The sequence below is a fragment of the Equus asinus genome, chromosome 5 (genome assembly GCF_041296235.1).
Source record: "Equus asinus isolate D_3611 breed Donkey chromosome 5, EquAss-T2T_v2, whole genome shotgun sequence".
Taxonomy (NCBI): domain Eukaryota; kingdom Metazoa; phylum Chordata; class Mammalia; order Perissodactyla; family Equidae; genus Equus; species Equus asinus.
This window is the reverse complement of record NC_091794.1, coordinates 105,983,117-106,000,759: the sequence shown is the minus strand read 5'-3', so window position 1 is coordinate 106,000,759 and position 17,643 is coordinate 105,983,117. Positions and strand designations below refer to the sequence as shown.

The 17,643-nt window shown below is 45.1% G+C and overlaps 1 protein-coding gene across 2 annotated transcripts in view; it reads left to right on the top strand.

The window, feature by feature from the left end:
• The window catches only part of PEX14 (peroxisomal biogenesis factor 14), a 132,884-nt gene that overhangs the window by 103,947 nt on the left and 11,294 nt on the right, over positions 1-17,643 (top strand). The window contains exons 4-5 of one of the 2 annotated variants that reach the window (XM_014849815.3): positions 1-129; positions 15,270-15,355. In XM_014849815.3, coding sequence (XP_014705301.1) covers positions 1-129; positions 15,270-15,355 — 215 coding nt within the window. The remainder of the gene's footprint in view (positions 130-15,269; positions 15,356-17,643) is intronic. The other variant, XM_014849816.3, reaches the window with a different exon arrangement.

Genomic DNA, 17,643 nt, shown 5'->3' with positions numbered 1-17,643 from the left:
GGCTGACGGATGAAGAGATTGATTTGGCTTTCCAGCAGTCGGGCACGGCTGCCGATGAGCCTTCGTCCTTGGGCCCAGCCACACAGGTGGTTCCTGTCCAACCCCCTCACCTCATTTCTCAGCCGTACAGTAAGTCACCCACTCAAACTCCTGCTTTAACCTTGATTGGGGTTCAGGACTCTGGCCAAAGAGCTGCGCTTCCCGTGTGTCTCCTAGACTCAGCAGGCCGGGGGAAACTGGGAGTAGTGGACAGCTCTTAGGTTTTTCCAAAAGAATGTGACACACCCAAATCCTCTCTAGACAAACTTTTAGGAATGTGACAAAGCTTTAGGAAGAGACAAGAAACCAGAATAAGTGAGTTTATTGTGCTGTTTCAGGTATTTTGGTTACAAGCAAGAGTCTGTGAAAGTATTTATTGGTTCTATTTCCATTTTCTTTTATCAGTTTTGCATGTTGCTGTTTCACTGATAAGAACATGAAGATCTGATTCATGAGTGCATTCTCGTTTGCTCACTGGAATAACTTGTCTCCTAATTTTATTTTTAAAGTTAATATTAGTAGATTTAGGCTGGCCCCTCCCCATTTTCGTCCTTCCTTCCTTCCTTGTCCTGGCTGTACCATGTATATTTATGTAGTGGCAATCTGTTAGAGAATTTCAGATTAAATGTAAAGGTCGTTTTTGGATGTAGCTTTTAATTATTGCATAAGAATGTGACCCACGAGAGGTTTTTGTTGTTTTTAATGAAAGCTGTTTTAGGAATAAAGGTTCTTCAGTCTACTAATAAATGTACACCTCCAAAATACAGCCAGAACGCCTTCTTTAAGTCACTTATAAAAAGTCTGAAAAGGTTAAAATTGACTCCACAGCAATGGAAAAATAGCTCAGTTTTGTGTCTTCAATGTAACTCAGCCTTGGATCTACCGTATTTCAAAATGTCTTTTGTGTAAATTGCCTACATTTTAATTGTCTATCTCAGAAGTTTTATTTTTTCAAAACATGATTTAAAACAGTGTTAGATATCCGATTTTAAAAGGTGTGATTTAAAATGCCAGACTTGTTCTAGCCTCTCCCACGTGGTCTGGAGCTGCCTCTTGGCCCTGGCCTCACCGTCCTCCTCACTGGCTCCGCTGCAGCTAGGGAAGTGTCATCATCGTATAGACAGCACAGGGGCCAGGCAGTGGGTTAGCATCTGCTTTGTGTGTCACAGGTCTCATTTAGATGTCTCCTTTCTTTTGCTTTCTGGATAAGGCTGAATGGATGAGGCCAAGTAGCACACACTCAAGTTGATCTCATCCGTGGTCCCCTTGTCTAACAAACCACTGGCATTGTGTGACCTCTGAGACGAGAGGAACAGTGCTCAGTGGTGAGCCTTCTGTCGGGGCAACTGAGTCAGTAGCAGCTACTTGTCAGCCTGGGACTCCTTTCTGCTTCCTGGCCAGCATCCTTTCTGATCCAGTGTGTTAGCTTTGGGTTGCTAAACATACTCTCCATGTTTCTTTTTAACCAACGGCTAAGTCTCCACACTTTTTCTTTAGTTGTGTCCCTGGGCCTAGCCGTTTAATGGGATTTGTTGAGGACGGGCAGTGGCAGCTGGGGTGCAGAATTTTCTAAGATGCACATCTGTTCTATTCCAGCTGTTTTCTCCATGGCTTAATACGGAACAGGTCTCTTGGCTACTTGGAAACTTCTTGCTCAGAACAAAGAATTGTTCTGGTTGGTCACAGAATTGGCCTAAAACATTATGTGTTTGCCTACTTTCACTATGCACAAAGGGTTAAACTGTTAGTCTTTCTGAAAGAGACAAAAGAATGGGATGGGGAAGAGCGGTTCAGTCATTTAAATCATTCTGCTGTCCAGATCTTGCAGAGAAAAAGCATTACACGGTTAGGTATTTAGGTAGGAATATTTTTAAGAGTCTCTCGTCCCTAAAAATAAAATACATCTTCTTAGAGACAGAATCCTTCCTGCTGTGACGCTAGTATAAAAACAGTGGTAATGGTAATGTTAAATACCTGAAATTTTAGTTGTCACCGTGGAGCTTCCTTCTTCTCGTGCCGTTACACGGCTCATTTCAGCTCCGGGGTCGACTCTTCCTCTTCACTTCTGTACTTTTGCCAAGAGGTGTCAAAACTGCTCCAAAAAAAAAAAAAAAAACTTGATTTTGATTAATATAGAGAAACAAGACTTTGCCTGACTGATAATAAAACTGATAAATGACATTTGAATTACTTGTAGCGGTAATTTATTACATAAAATATCTTTTATTTGACATGCGATTAGTTGCTGGAAGCATCACTCAATCTGACTAGTTTAAACATGCTCTAAAATGAACCCCAGTAAAAACCAGGGCTGTCTGCTGCTGGCGTTATGAAATATACTAATCCTGGAGTGAGGAAAAAATCTGACTTTAAATATTTAAATGATTAATTGGGTTTATATATTTTTTTTTACCTTTCTAACCCCCTTAATTACAAGCAAACTCAGGGGAGTTTCTGAACTAGGTGTGCAATCTGCATGCTTATCACTGAGGCATTGTCTGCGTCCTGGGAGGGATTTATGGCCTCCATTCATGTGTGTTCCTGCCGATTTTACATCTGGAGCTCCGGCAGCCCTTCCCTTCCATTTCTTGGCTTTTTAAGGACATTCCATCTCTGAGCCCAGGCCTAGAAAATGGGATTCTTTAGGCTCAGCCCCAAATGCTCATGTCTTGGAGAAGGATAGATTTTCCGAGACGACCCCAGGGAGCCCAGTGTTCCTGGATTGTCACCTCTGGATCTGCCAGCCCTCCTGCTTGGTGGCAGATGTCCTGCTCGTTGCCTCTTTTAATGCCTCTGCTCTTGGGTGAATGTGGTTGACCTTGAGCTATTAGTAATGTGAGTATCACCAAAGAGTACATGGAGACCTGCCAGAATAGTACCAGTTCAGTTCATCAGTATTTATTAAGCACCTACTGTATGCTCAGTACAGTATCGTGAGGGATTCAAAGCATAATCTGTAAGAACCTTACATTCTCTGGGAGAGAGAAGATAAACTCTTAAGAAAAGAATAATAATATAAGACATTGTGATTTAATGCCAAAATTAATTACACAGACAAGAAATTCCACAAGAATACAGAAAAGAGAAAAAATTAATGTGGGCTAGAGAAGTCAGGAAGGCTTTGTGAAAGTGGTAGGAGGTTGACATGAGGGGAAACTTGGCGTCACCTGATGTGGGAATAAACCAGTGTTGTCAGAGCTTAAAAGAAAATCGGGTAGAACTCAGAAAAGTCAGGCTGGGATTCGAGAGGAAATTTGACATTCTCTGTTTCTAGTTTTGGCTTCTCTTTGTTCGACTTTGAAGCAGGAATCAGTGTGTGCGTATGTGTGCAGTGCCTAGCACAGTCCTGAACATAGTGCCTGCTTGATTGATTTGTTCCAAGCTGATTTTTCTTCTCTCCTCCCAGAAGGACAAGAAGCAAGGTAGTTTTGAGACATAGGCAGGGCCAGTGTGAATTTTGTAGGATAATTTTTTCTTAGGCTTAAATAGTTTCCCTTCACTGTTTTTGATGAACAATTTAGGCCTTTCAAAGACTGACCTATAGCTTTAGTTGCCTCTTCTTAGAATAGGATGCAAACATCTGAGGTTGGTGGAAGGCTTTGATGTTTGATTAGAAATCCTGAGAGAGTGTTCTTTCTCAGTTTGTTCCTTTTATAGCCCTGTTTAGTAACATAGACTTACCCTTGATTGTCTTCATTAGCTAATTAAGCAAGCCCTTATTATTGAGTACCTGCTATGTGCCAGGCACTGTGCTGGACCCCTGGGATGAAAAGATTCATAAGACCTCGTCACTCTTCCCCAGTTTTTCCTGTCTAGTAGGAAAGGCAGTTACACAAACACAGCAGTGCCTATCAGGTGAGCCCAGGTGGAGACAGTGGCACTGACAGGGCGAAGGGAGATGTTTAACTGGATCTGGAGCATGATTGGTTCAGTGGCCAGACAGGTGGACCAGAGCATCCAGGCTAAGACAAAGGCACATGGATGTGAAACCATGTGATGTTCAGAGCGGCTGGAGCTTAGGATAGGGGTGTCAGAAGAGATGACCCAAGAGGGAAGCGGCAGTCAGGTCATCACCATGGTGGAGGACAGTCAAAAAGCGCATTGCTTTGTTTTGTTTTTTCTAAGATTAACACCTGAGCTAACATCTCTTGCCAGTCTTTTTTCTTTTTTTCTTTTCTTCTTCTCTCCAAAGCCTCCCAGTACATAGTTGTATATTCTAGTTGCAGGTCCTTGTAGTTGTGCTGTGTGGGACTCCTGCCTCAGCATGGCTTGATGAGCAGTGCCATGTCCACACCCAGGATCCAAACCAGTGAAACCCTCGGCCACTGAAGCAGAGCGCGCAAACTTAACCACTTTGCCACTGGGCCGGCCCCATAAAGCACATTGGTTTTTTTTTTACTTTGAATTGCATCATCTAATTATTTTGGGGACTGTATTGCCTATCTGACCATATTATTGTTAGACTAATATTAAAATTATTCATATCATCTGAGCAGGTGCTGCGTGGGGAATTAAGGAAGACGGCCTAGGAGGGTGTGGATGAGGCAGTGGTCCAGATGCTCTGCCTGCAATGCCATTTCACTCTTCTCTGCCTGGCCAGCTCATTGCTGTTCTTCAAGGTCGGGGGCAGCTGTTGGCTCTTCCAGGGACTCTTTCCAGTGCCTGTATTCTGACTAGGATGGAGGTTCCCTGTGGCTTTCTCAGTCCCCTGCTCCCCCCTACAGTACCCTTAAATGTTTATTTGTGTCTTCTCTGTTAGACTGGGAGTTTCTTGAGCTAAAGGCTTTTTTTTTTTTTTTTTTTTAAATCTATGACCCAAGGCTCTCACTTAGCTGCTGTTCTAGAAACGCTTGTTGAATGAATAAATGGTGGTGGAAATGTGCTTGAGAATTGAAAGGCTGGTGTGTGATACCATCAATGTAGGGGAGCTGTCTAGGGAGCCAATCAGTGAGGGCTTCCGTGTGCTCAGCTGTGCAGGCTGCAGAAGTAGAGGACAGGCCTGCCTTCAGGAGGCTACCCTTTAACGTAGTGGGACGTCCAGCACTTGGGGAAGTACAGCCAAGACTAACCATGCCACCTTGTATGTTGAGAATGGTGAGAGCTATCAGAATTTGTGATAAAGGAAACTCCCAGGGCACTAGTCTTAGGTGAGGCTGGATGGAGGAGGCAGGACTTGAACTGAGCTTTGAGAGCCAGGACGCTGTGGCCGCCCAGAGGCGGAAAGGAGAGCATCACTGCAGAGAGGGTACAGCAAGGACCTGGGGCTAGGGACAATGGGAGTGCTTGTAGAAGGGGCTGGGAGTCACAGGTGCCTGTGGACTGCCTCTGCCTTCCTACCAGGAAATGAAAAGTCACGGCTTTCTCCTATTTCTCTCGCTTCCGTTTCTCTCTGCCAATTTAGCACACAAATTTCACTTTTTGCTTCATAAAAGTTACCGGTTTGTATATGCAGAAAGTGTTTCTGTGATTTGAGGAAATTGTATTTTTTCTTCTTTTGTCCATGTGACTGGTTTAGCATGGCAGCTTTTCAAGGGCCAGCACCCTGTCTGTTTTGTGTTACACCTTGTGTCGTGTCATGTGAGTGTGAATAAACACTATCCGTGAGTATTGAAGAGGGCATGTGTTACAGGAAAGAACTGAGTAAAGAAATCCTTTCCTTAGGTTTCTTAGGCCATTGAAAGAGTCTTTGGTGTTGGTGGTGGCTTGAATTATGGCTGGGCTGACAATGCAGCCTGTGTTTTATAAGATTCTGCAACAAATAACAGAAAACTGAAAATAAGAGTAGCTTAAACAAAATAGAAGAATATCTCTCTGTTATGTAAATGTAGGCAGTTCAGGCTGCTGTGGTGGCTCTGTGGTCTTCAGGGACCAGCTCCTCTCATTGCTCTGCATCCCTGACACCTGGATGGCATCCATCTTGTGCTTCAGTTTGACTGCTCTAGCTCTCACTCTCCCATCTGCGGTCCAACAGCAAGAATGGGGAGAAGAAAGGAAAAGGACAAGCCATCTTCCAAGGTACACCCCGTGGAAACTGCCCACATCACTTCCACTTTCTCCCCATTGGCTGGAACTCAACCATATGACCATACCTCTCTGCAGGAGCCAGTGAGAAATGCAGTTCTTGTTCTGGTGGGGCATGTTCCTAGCTTTTCATATCCCATAGAAAGTTTGCGTTAGAACAGAAAATTCAGGATAATGGTTTCCTCTGGGTGGAGAGAAACAAGTGGCTAGCTTCAGAGGTGTTTGGAAAGTTTTAGCTGGTAAGGTAGGTGGGTTTAGGATTGCTAATTTTATTGTCATGCTTCATAACTTATATAAATGTTATATTCTTTTGTATGTATCAAATATTACAGGGTACATTTTAAAAAGTTGAATTAGGATTCTCAGGTTGCGCTTCTTCCCTTTGTCTTAGCTGCTAACTGAGCAGAGGAAGAACTTAGAGCCCACCATCCTGGATATTTTTCTCAATCACTGCTGACTTCCTTTAGCTCTTTTTTTTTTTTTTTTTTTTTTTAACTCTGAACAGACGTTAAAAAAGCTTCATTGAAGTATAATTTACATAAAACAAAATGCACCCATTTTAGTTGTACAATTTGAGTTTTGAGAAGTGTACACACCCCCATGTAGCCATCACCACACTGTAGAACATTTCCAATACCCCAAAAGGTTCCCTGTGCCTGGTTCCCAGCCAATCCCACCCCACCTTGTCTCTGGGGCAACCACTGGTCTGCTTTCTGTTGCTTCCAACTAGACTTCTTTTTCCTGGCATTTTATAAAAATGGAATCATACAGTGTGTGTACCCTCTCCTATCTGGTATCTTTTGCTCAGCATAGTGTTTTTGAGATTCATCTGAGCTGTGCGCACAGAAGTTCCTTCTTTTTTGTGACTGACTGGTATTCCGTGGCACAGACACACAGTTTGTCCTTTCACCAGTTGAGGGGCTTTGGGTTGTTTCCAGTTCGGAGCCATTACAGAAAAGCTCTTTGAACATTCATGTATAAGTCTTTGTTTTATTTCTCTTATCTTTATTTTCTTAAATGCCTAGGAGTAGAGTTACTGGTTATGTGTTAAGTATATGTTTAACTTGATAAGAAACTGCCAAACTGTTTTCCAAAGTGGTTGTGCTGTTTTGCATTCCCGTCAGGAAGGTATATGAGAGCGCCGTGCTCTCACTAACAGTTAGTATCCTCAGTCTTTGTAATTTTAGCTATTTTAATGTGTGTGTAGTGGTATCTCATAGTGGTTTGGGTTTACATTTCTGTGATGACTAATAATGTTGAGCATCTTTTTACATGCTTATTGTCCATTTGCATGTCTTCTCTTTTGAAGTGTCTGTTCTAGTCTTTTGCCCATTTTTAATTGTCATTGTCTTGTTGAGTTGAAAGAGCTCTTTACATATTCTGGATTCAAGTTCTTTGTCAGATATATTTATTGTTAGTATTTCCTCCCAGTCTGGGGCTAGCTTTTTCTTTCTCTTTACATTGCCTTTTGAAAAGTGAAAGATTTTAAATTTGATGACATCCATTTATCTTTTTTTTGTTTTACAGTTCTTGGTATTTGTGTCCTGTCATGTGAAGCCTTTGCTTACCCCAAAGTTAGAAAGATTTTCTCCTATGTTTTCTTCTACAAGTTTTATAGTGTTAGCTTTTATGTTGAGATCTGTGATTTATTCTCAGTTAACTTTTGTGTATGGTACAATGTGAAGGTCAAGGTTCGTTTGTCCCTATATGGGAAAATATATGCATCGGTCTATTTCTAGACTCTTCTTTATAAAAAGTTATTTTTTAAACAAAGCTATTGAAGTGTATTTTGCATATTATAAAACTCACCCATTTCAATCGTACAATTCAGTGATTTTTTTAGTAACTTTACCAAGTGATGCACTCAAAAATCAGTTTAGAGCACTGCCAACCAACAGTCTGCTCTCTGTTTACTTTGCTCTGAAGTCCTGCCTTTTAGAAAATTTCATGTAAATGGAATCATACAGCATATAGTCTTTTGTGTCTGGTTTCTTTGCCATAACATAATGCTTTTGAGATTGATCCATATTGAGATAAATATATATTTTATGTATATTATATGTGTGTGTATATATATATGTAAATAAAACCAGGTAGTAAATATTTTAGACTTTGTGAGCTACATGTTTCTGTCACATAGTCCCCCTAACCCTCCACCCCTCTTCTCCTCACAATCCTTTAAAAATATAGAAACTGTTCTGAGCTCACAGCTGAATAAAGCAGCCTGAGGTGGGACTTGGCCCACTGGGCAGCTTGCTAACTCCTGTTATTCCATTGTATGGATGTACTGCAATTTGTTTATCTTTTGACCATTGATAGTTGTTTAGCTTGTTTCCAGTTTGGGGCTATGGTGAATAATGCTGCCAAGAACATTCGTGTATAAGGCTTTGTGTGCACATATGCTTTCCTTTCTCTTAGGTAAATACCTAGGAGTGGAAGGCCTTAGCCACATGTTATGTGTATGTTTAACTTTATAAGAAATTGTAAAACTATTTTCCAGTATGGTTGCACATTTTACATTCTCATCAGCAGTGTCTGAGAATTTGTTACTCCACATCCTTGTCAACACTTGGTATTCTTGGTTTTTAAGTTTAGCCATTATAATGTACATGTAATAGAATCTCATTGTACTTTTAATTTGTAGTTCTCTAATGACTAATGATGTCAAGCATATTTTCATGTGCTTGTTGGCCATTCATATATCTTTTGTGAAGTATCTCTTCCAATCTTTCCTTAAAATCACCTTGTTTGTATTTTAATTATTGAGTTGTGAAAGCTCTTTATGTACCTGGTTACAAGTCCTTTATCAGATATATGTTTTGCAGCCATTTTCTCCCTGCCTCTGACTTGCCTTTTCGTTTTCTTGACAGTGCCTTTTGAAAAGTAAAAGTTTAAAATTTTGATGATGTCCATTTTATCACTTTTGTTTTCCTTTTATAGTTTATGCTTTTTGAATCTTAAGATATCTTTGCCTAACCCAAGGTTGCAAAGATTTTCTTCCGTGTTTTCTATTTTCTTACAGAAGCTTTATAGTTTTTACTTTTTTGTTTAGGTGTATGATCCATTTGGGGTTACTTTTTGGGTATGGTGTAAGGTGAGGGTTGAAGTTTATTTTTTCTCTCTACCGCTATCCCATTGTCCCAGCACAATTGTTGCAAATAGTATCCTTTCCCCATAGAATTACCTTGGCCTCTTTGTCAAAAATCAGTTGACCGTATAAGCATGGGTCTGTTCCTGGACTCTTCTGAATTCTTAGAGTTTAATTAGAGCTCATATTTTTTAATCTGTGAGTGAGAATATAGATATGCCACTCAGTGTCCTTCCTGCCTAACGATGACACTGCTGATAGCATCGCAGCTCATGAGACGTGGAAAAGATCGTCTTTCACAGGATGTTCACAGGAAGACAGCCCCTGGATTTTCAGATGAGGCTGCTGCTGGGCTGCTGTGGGGCCTTTGCCTTATATGCTGTGCAGGCACTTCTGTTCAGAGCAGAGCTGTTCTTTTTCTAGCTGCTGCGCTCCGGGTCGGTTTGTCTCTCTGACCACTGCCAGCCATCCACAGCCCTGTGCTTCAGCATGCCCCCTGCGCTGTGGCCAGCCCTCCACATCTCAACCTGTAGTACCGTTCACTGGTCACCAGTCTCTCTGTGCACTTAGCCTAGCAACTCGGTGCTGTACCAAGCACTGATCTGGCGGATTGGCTTGATTCCAGGACCTCACTGTGGATGAACCTGTCTTATCATTTAATTTTCAGGGTCGCTTCCAAACAAAGCTAATGGGATGACTTGAGAAGCTAGATACACCACAGTGTGAACTCACGGCTCCAGCCTTGATGAGTGTGGAGGGGACCACAGGTAGGGTTGCCTGGTTTCTGCCACTGCCTGGCCCTGTGCTCGGGCTGCCAGCCTTTCAAGGACGTGATAGTTTTTCCCTGTTGTCAGCTAGCACTCACTGGGTGCGGATTGTCCCAGCAGAAGGATTTCGTTACAGCTTCAGCTCTTTGTTATTGATGAATCTTTACTGGATTGTGAGATTTCTGTGATGTCAATGAGTCTCTGACTTGGTGGTTTCAAGCTCGACATTGCTGTATTGTATGCACGATTCCCAGTGCCTCGCATATGTTCCTACTTGTTGATGCTTGTTCTCGCCTGCTAGGTGAGAAGTTCTTGGTTAACGGAGATATAACTAAAGGAACTGAGTAATGTTGGTTTCGTTGGTGTTCAGGGAATGGTTAAGGAACCATGGAGGTGCAGCTCTCCTGCCTCTGACATGGTCTCCTTTACAGTGGACTCAACTGAAACCTGAGCCTTTGGGCAGGCAGACCTCCATGGAGACTGTCAGAGCTCAGGCTAGTTGATGGAGTCCTTGGAAGGGTAAGAAAGGTGTTGAGTTTCAAAGAGCTCTACACTCTTCTCCCTACAACAATTTGTCTTCTGACCCCATTGCAGCCTAAGGCATAGGGCGGTCTCAGAAATGCTCAGGTGTGCAGGATGAGAATTATTGCCACAGTCGACTGTCTGTTTATCCTTCATGAGACACCAGAGATGTGGTATGTTGGTAAAGTACTGTGCCATTCAGCCAGTTAGCTGACCGAGCCTGTTGGGAAGGTGCTGTGGATAATTTGAATCTGAATGACAGTAAAAGTGTCATCGTGCCTGGGTTCTTTCAATCTAGCAAAGCTCTGCCACCTTCAGTCAAGTGGTTTGTGCCTAATAACAAGAGAAGAATGGGGGTTGGCCCAGTGGCTCAGTGGTTAAGTGCACACGTTCCGCTTTGGCAGCCCGGAGTTATCTGGTTCGGATCCCGGGTGCAGACATGGCACTGGTTGACAAGCCCTACTGTGGTAGGTGTCCCACGTATAAAGTAGAGGAAGATGGCACGGATGTTAGCTCAGGGCCAGCCTTCCTCAGCAAAAAGAGGAGGATTGGCAGCAGATGTTAGCTCAGGGCTATCTTCCTCAAAAAAAAAAAGCAGAGAAGATTGTTTTTGGGAACCATCTGGTTAGTAGTGTGGAACCAGGATCTCAGATCTGAGGCTTCTTGCCTGCTTGCCTCTTGTCTGCCTCATCTGCAGGTAGGCATCTGCTCCCAGACTGGAGTTTTTAAAAAGCATGTTCATTCCATTTCCTTTACTTTCGAGCTAGAGCAGAAGAGTGACTGGCCCCATTTTCTGCCCTTGACTGTATAGTTCTGGACATTCAGGGAGCATGGTGACAAGCGAGGCCATAGCTCCAGGTGTTCTGCTCTCAGTGCCATTGTGGAGGTCTGCATGGGCCTTGGAAGAAATTGGCCCCATGGTGGGCAGGGGCAAGGACTCCAGGTGGTTGTGGCTGAGAGTTTGAGCCAGTTTCGGGTCATGCCAAGTGCTTTCTCTGTAGCTGTGGTCTGTTACCCTTTGAAAGCTGGGCAGTGGATAAGAGTTATCTCCATCTTTGTTTTTCTCTTTTTTTCATTTTGCCACAAGACAGAATTGTATCACACATCTCCAAAACGAGTAAAATGGCATTTCAGCTTCTTGTCTTTATAGACTCTCTGAACTTTAGGAAAGATCATTCTGGTCCCTTTTCATTAATAATGAAAACCAGGGGGCAATAAAATGTTCTTAATGCGAGCATGCAGGAATGAGGAGCAGTGGGGGTGAAGGGTGAGGCCAGCAGGGAGCCACAGGTGTTTCTTGGTGCTTGAGGAGGTCAGGGCTCTGGGATGATGGGAGCATCTGTAGGAGGGATCCTGGTTCTTGGACCCCTGAGCTGCTGGCATCTGTTCAGCCTCGGCGGCTCCGGTCCCCAGAGTGAGAGGTTGTGCTTCTCAAGGCACAGTATGTTTGCAGGAAAGAAGGATGCAGCAGACTTCGGGGTCTGATCCAGTTTTTAGCTGGTTTCAGCTATTTTCTTGTAAGATCTTTAGTGGGTTTTTGAGAAATTAGTGGGGAATAGAATATTCTGGACATGTTCTCATTTTGAAGATGCTCTCTCTGAGAGTTTTGGCAGAACAGCTGGGTGTTCTGGGTGTGGATTAAAGCCCTCCTGAGCAGTGACTCTCTAGAAGAGTGTCAGTGTTACTCTAGCTTCACTTTTTCCTCCTAAAAATGAACTTGCACTAAATGTTGGATTTTGCGTCACAGCACTCAGAGCAGAGGAGGCTAGGAATGAGATAGAAGAGGCGCATTCCTGGGACTCAGGGCCTCCAGGCTCAGTTTGATGAGTGGTGCTTGCTTATCTAAGTAAGTTTGCATCAGATGGGGTCAAAGTGGCAGAGCTCCCTTCCGGAGATGGTTTCTTAGACGTGACGCCTGAACATGTCTACACAGTCTGAGAGGGAGTGAGGAAGTCCTGGCTTGCCGTAACCCAGAGCCCATAAAAGAAGAGATTGATAATTTATATAAGCATGAAAAACACCTGCATGCCATAGAACACCATAAGCAGAGTCAAAAGAAAAATAAATGAGAAATATTTTTGCAACTCCTATCATAGACAAAGGGCTAATTTCCCTGCTATCTAAAAGTTTCTATAAATTAATAAGAAAATCGATAAATCGAGAAAAGTAGGAACCGTACACAGCACACTGAAAAGGAAATACAGATGAGAAGACACTCAGTAATAAGATAAACGCAAATTAGCACTAGAGTCAAGTACTATTTTTCTGCTCTAGTATTGGCAGAAATCTACGCGTGTGATTAACCCATTACGTTGGAGTAGCTGTGAGCAAGCAGGCTCTCATGTGCATGGCTGATGGCGATGAACTGGGTCACCCCCGCGGAGGGCATTTCACAGTATGTCTCAAAGCTGCAAATGCGTATACCTCTGTCCCAGCCTCTTAGGAATTCACGTTTACGGATGCACATGTACATGAAATGATATCTGTGCACGGGCACTGATGGTAGTATTGTGGGGATAGTAAAAGATTGGAAGTAATCTAAATGTCCATCAACAGGGAATTGTTAAATGGAATATTATGCAGTTATAGGAAAAAGAAGAATGAGAAATAGGAGAAGAGAAGGAAAACAATAGATGTCTGTGTTGCCTTATTTGTGCATGAAAATTCTCTGGCAGGATAAACAGGAAACCTGACAGAGGCTGTTGGTGGTGGAGGGAGCCTGTTTGCAGTAGACTGACATATGCTCTGCGATGTTTTGAGCACATGGGTGTGTTACCTATTCAAAAACTAAACCAGAAAAGGGACTTGAGGACTGTGAGAGAGGCTACCTGTTGGTTATAGTTTGTGCAGGACACACTGGGGCTGGGCCACCTTGGGAAACTCGTGTGGAATCCACAGGCGGGGCAGGTGGAGGGGGAGAAGTGTGTGTTGGGGGGGGGGTGCACCAAGGAGAGACTTTTCCAGGCTCCGCCATCACTGTCAACCTCTGCCTCCTGAGAGCCCCACTCAGAGGCTCGGGGAGGAAGGAGTGTCTCCCTTGCCCCCTTGGAGGTTTTTGCCACTTGTATCTTCTTGGTTGGGCTGCATGCCAGCAGCCTCTCCTCCCCACCTGCCCACATCCTGCCACTGAGCTTTAAGAACTGGCCCTCTCCTTCTTTCCTTTGGTCATGAAACTCCAGGACGCGACAGGTGGTACCTCCAGAGCTTGCAGGCCCAGGTGAGAGGTGAAGGCTGACAGTACTTCGGCTTTGCTCAGCTGAGTTGGGGTGCTCCTTTCAAAAGCTTCGGGAGTGCTGTTGCTCTTCCTTCTTCACCTGTCTCTCCCAAATTCACTTCTAAATCCCAGTTCCTTGTCATAGCAGCATGCCTTGAGTGGGTGCCTCTGGGTCACTTTCCACGGGCACCGTGGTCTGATTCCACAGACTGACCCATGTCCCACGCCGCTGACAGTTGTGGGAACAGTGGCCCGTGCCCCACAATGGCAGATCCCTTGAGAGGAGGCAGAGTGCCGCGCTGGGTGACCTGGACATGGCAGCTCCAGATGGATGTTCAAAATGGAGATGCTGCTTTCCTGTGTGCCTCACAGAGTCGCTGGGGCGTCAGATAAGATTATGGACATGAAAGCACTTTGTAAACAGTACGTGGGAAAGATTATGAAGTAGAAAACTCACCTCTCCTCTTGTGGAACTGGCATTTCCTTCAGGAGTTGGGGGAGCTTCGTACATGCTGTTCTGCAGAGCACAGGGCCGGGAGCTGCTCCTCCATGAAGACTGCCTGCCCGTTTCTGGCCTGCCCCCCGCCCCCAGCCGCAGCATGCTGTTTTCCTGAGACATTTCTGTCCTAATCCCAGTCCCTGTTATGTTTTGTGGCCTTCCCTCTTCCCACCTGTGGTGTGCCCTCCCTTGTGCAGTCTCCTAAAACGGCTGACCATGCCTCTCCCTTACGCAGTGCCTTCAGTGACCCACTGCTCGTGAAATGACGCTCAGGTCCCTTGGGCACACTCTCCACCTGGCCGCGCCTTTCCCTCTCTGTGCTTGCCGGTCTCCCCTTTGGGGAGGGCTTGATGCTCACCCGGCCGCACTCTCCTTTGAGCACAGGTCAACCCTGGCCTTTGCCCTGCTCGTCCCCTGCCTGGAGCACTCTGTCCCCAGGACTGCACAGGTCTGGGCATCCGCCTCCTCCGAGGCCCTGCCGACCCCTGGCTGCCCTCTCCTGCCCTCCGCACTCTCGCATCACCCTGTTTGGCATTCTTGATCACTCTTTGGAGTTACCTTGTTCAGTCATTCACAGGGTGTCTCCTCTCCACCAGGCTCAAGGTCAGAACAGAACAGGGCAGGAGGGTCCCGTTACCACTGTCCCCACCTACAACTCCGTCAGGCACACAGTCAGCGCTTCGTGAAGTTTTGAATAAACAGATGATGCAGTGTCATGTCATCCTGCCACCTGTTCCCCGGTTCTGAAGTGGCTCTTGTTCCTGTCTGTAATAGGGCATGTGGTCGTCTATTTATACATACCTAAGTGTGTTTAGGTCGGCCTCACTGGATCCTTGTTGCTTGAGGGCAGAGACCATGCCCTGGGTCTTCAGATCGCCTCTGCCACCTGACTCCCCACTCTAGGACTCACCTCGTACTAGACACCTCCACACAGCTGGCCACAGTTGAGGCAGACAGCTCCAGGAGCTGGAGAGAGGAGGGGGACACAGCTGAGCGCGTTCCTGACAGTCACAGTCTGTCTGCTACGGTTGTGTGTCGCAGTTGCTGATCCATTACTATGAGGGACGAGACTGAGTACAAGTGCCTTTTCTCCTGTTGTGTCTTTTCTCCCAACCATAGGCCCTGGGGGTTCCCGGTGGAGAGATTATGGCGCCTTGGCTATCATCATGGCAGGAATTGCATTCGGCTTTCACCAGCTGTACAAGGTAAGCCTGCTCTTCCCTGTGGCCCCGCCTTGGCTTTCAGCCCTGTCCCCCCTGCCCCCCATCTGGAGGTTTGTCTGGGGAGAGGCCCTCAGCCCTGGAGTGTGATGGCAGGAGGGGGTTTTTGTAGGGGCAGGGTGTACTGAGAAACACACTCTGGAGGAGGACGTCTGGCTCCAGTCCAGGTCCTGCCTCCACCTGCATGGGTGCACTTGGTAGGTTCAGACACTGCCTCATCTACTGGCACTTCTCCTCAAAGTCCCTGCTCTGCAGGGTGACTGTGGGACCCATTGATGGACAAGCCACGTCAGTGCTTAGAAGAGTGCCGGCACATCAAGAGCAGTCCGTAAATCTTTGAGAGACGGAATGACATGATGGTTAAGAGCGTGGACACTGGAGCCCAGCTGCCTGTGTTGCATCCTGGCTCTGCCACTTAGTAGCTGTGTGATCACAGGCTCTGTGGTCTCATCTGTAAAATGGGGACAGTAGTGCCTGCCTCCTGAGGCTGCTGTGGAGCTGAAAGGAGTTGGTGCTGCTTTGGAAAGTGCTGTGTGCCTGGCACCTGGGAAGCACTCTCTGTGCTATTGTTCTATCTTAGTATTTAAAACTAGCTTTGAGAATCCAGTGTGATCATATTTATGGGATCTACTTTTTGTCTCCTATGTATTGTATTGGCATCTATATAAATCTAGGATTTTTTCCCAGACTCCATGGTCAACTGTCAGGATCCCAGAGTTCACTGCTTACAGCAGAACTGCAGGCATGAAGTGAGCATTTACTTCCTTGATTCCAGATACTAACTACCAGATCCTAATGTTGATCTGAAACAAATGAGTCTTTTCCAGAAGATGCAGAGCCAGGGTAGGTCCCCAGAGATGAGATGAAACAGTGGCCAGAGGACTTACCCTATGCTGGCCCTGGAGAGAAGCCCCTTTCCTTCTGCTGCCGCCTGCAGCTCCAGCCCTTGTTTACAGACTTTTTAAAAAGAATGTGAATGAGTACCCAGTCTCACTGCTGTAACTTTCAGTATGTATGTGAAACATGTTTGAACAGTGCAATCTGAGGTTCTTAATTTTTGACTTAGTGCAAAAGCTAATGACAGAGTTGTAGCAGATTATAATTTTTTCAGTGTAACAGCTATTCTTGGAGTTGGACATTTCCGTGTCAGAAATCCAGAGGCACCATGTTCTGGGTCCTGGGACTTTTCCCTCTCACCCCATGCCTCCCCATACCTTGTGTACTAAAAGCCTATTTCCAGTCACTTAACTGCATACAATCACCAAGAAGAATAAAATGCTACGTCGCAATTCTCAAATTAACGTCCCGGCTCTCCTAAGCAGTACCTAATCGTCACACGGCTGCCCTCCGACGGGCTGTGATCTGGTAGAAACGGAGAGTGTAGCTGCCCTGGGAGCAAAGCAGAGAGATCATCAGTTGTTTCCATGAAGCTCTGATCTTCACTCTCTGGTTTAAAAAAGAAAAGAGACTTTGGAAGATCAGTCACAGTGGTGACAAGAGAGCCACTAAAACACCTGCTAATAGTTTCTTTAAATTAAAAAAAAAAAAGAGGTAAGAAACTGTCTTCTTGTTTTATAAATAGGGAAAGATTTAGGCTGGGGTTGCGTATGTGCTCCTTCCCTTGGCATTTCTGATCTCAGAAATGGAATTTTTAGTTCGTTACATATATAAGAATTTCTTGACTTTTATTCTTAGGAAATTTTCAACCTGGAACTAAGGCTGCATTTGATGAGTTTCAGCCCAGTTGTGGGTAATAACTCACGTGGTGGTTGGAAAGCACTTTGCAAAATAGAGAGTGCGTCTACCCGTATGCTAAATAACGATCCTCACTTAGAGTGGCTCTTGAGATGAGTTCTCCCACAAACCCCTGTGAGAGACATCCTTTTCCTTCCCCAGTACGGAAAGCTTAATGGATAAGTTGCTGTCTTTTTTCCTATCTGGGCCCCGAATGGAGTAGGAACCAAAGTTCTCCTTTGGTCACACCTGCCAGGCCTGCGCTGTGCTGCCTTTAGTGTCATCCCACTGAAGTTGTTGACTGGTCTCACACTCCTGAAATGGGAGGGTGCCAAGTCCTGAGCTTTTGGAGTTCAGAGCACAGGTTCTTTCATCCAGCTCTCCCCTCGGGCACCCTATTGCCCACCTTCCACCCCTTTATACCGCAAAGCAGGCAACCAGTTTCCAGCTGCCTTCTTCCTGAATGTTCCAAGACCCTCATCTTCCCCTAGTCTGGGCTCCCCACAGCCTGGCTCCCTCGTTTGATTGCCTCGCAGCGT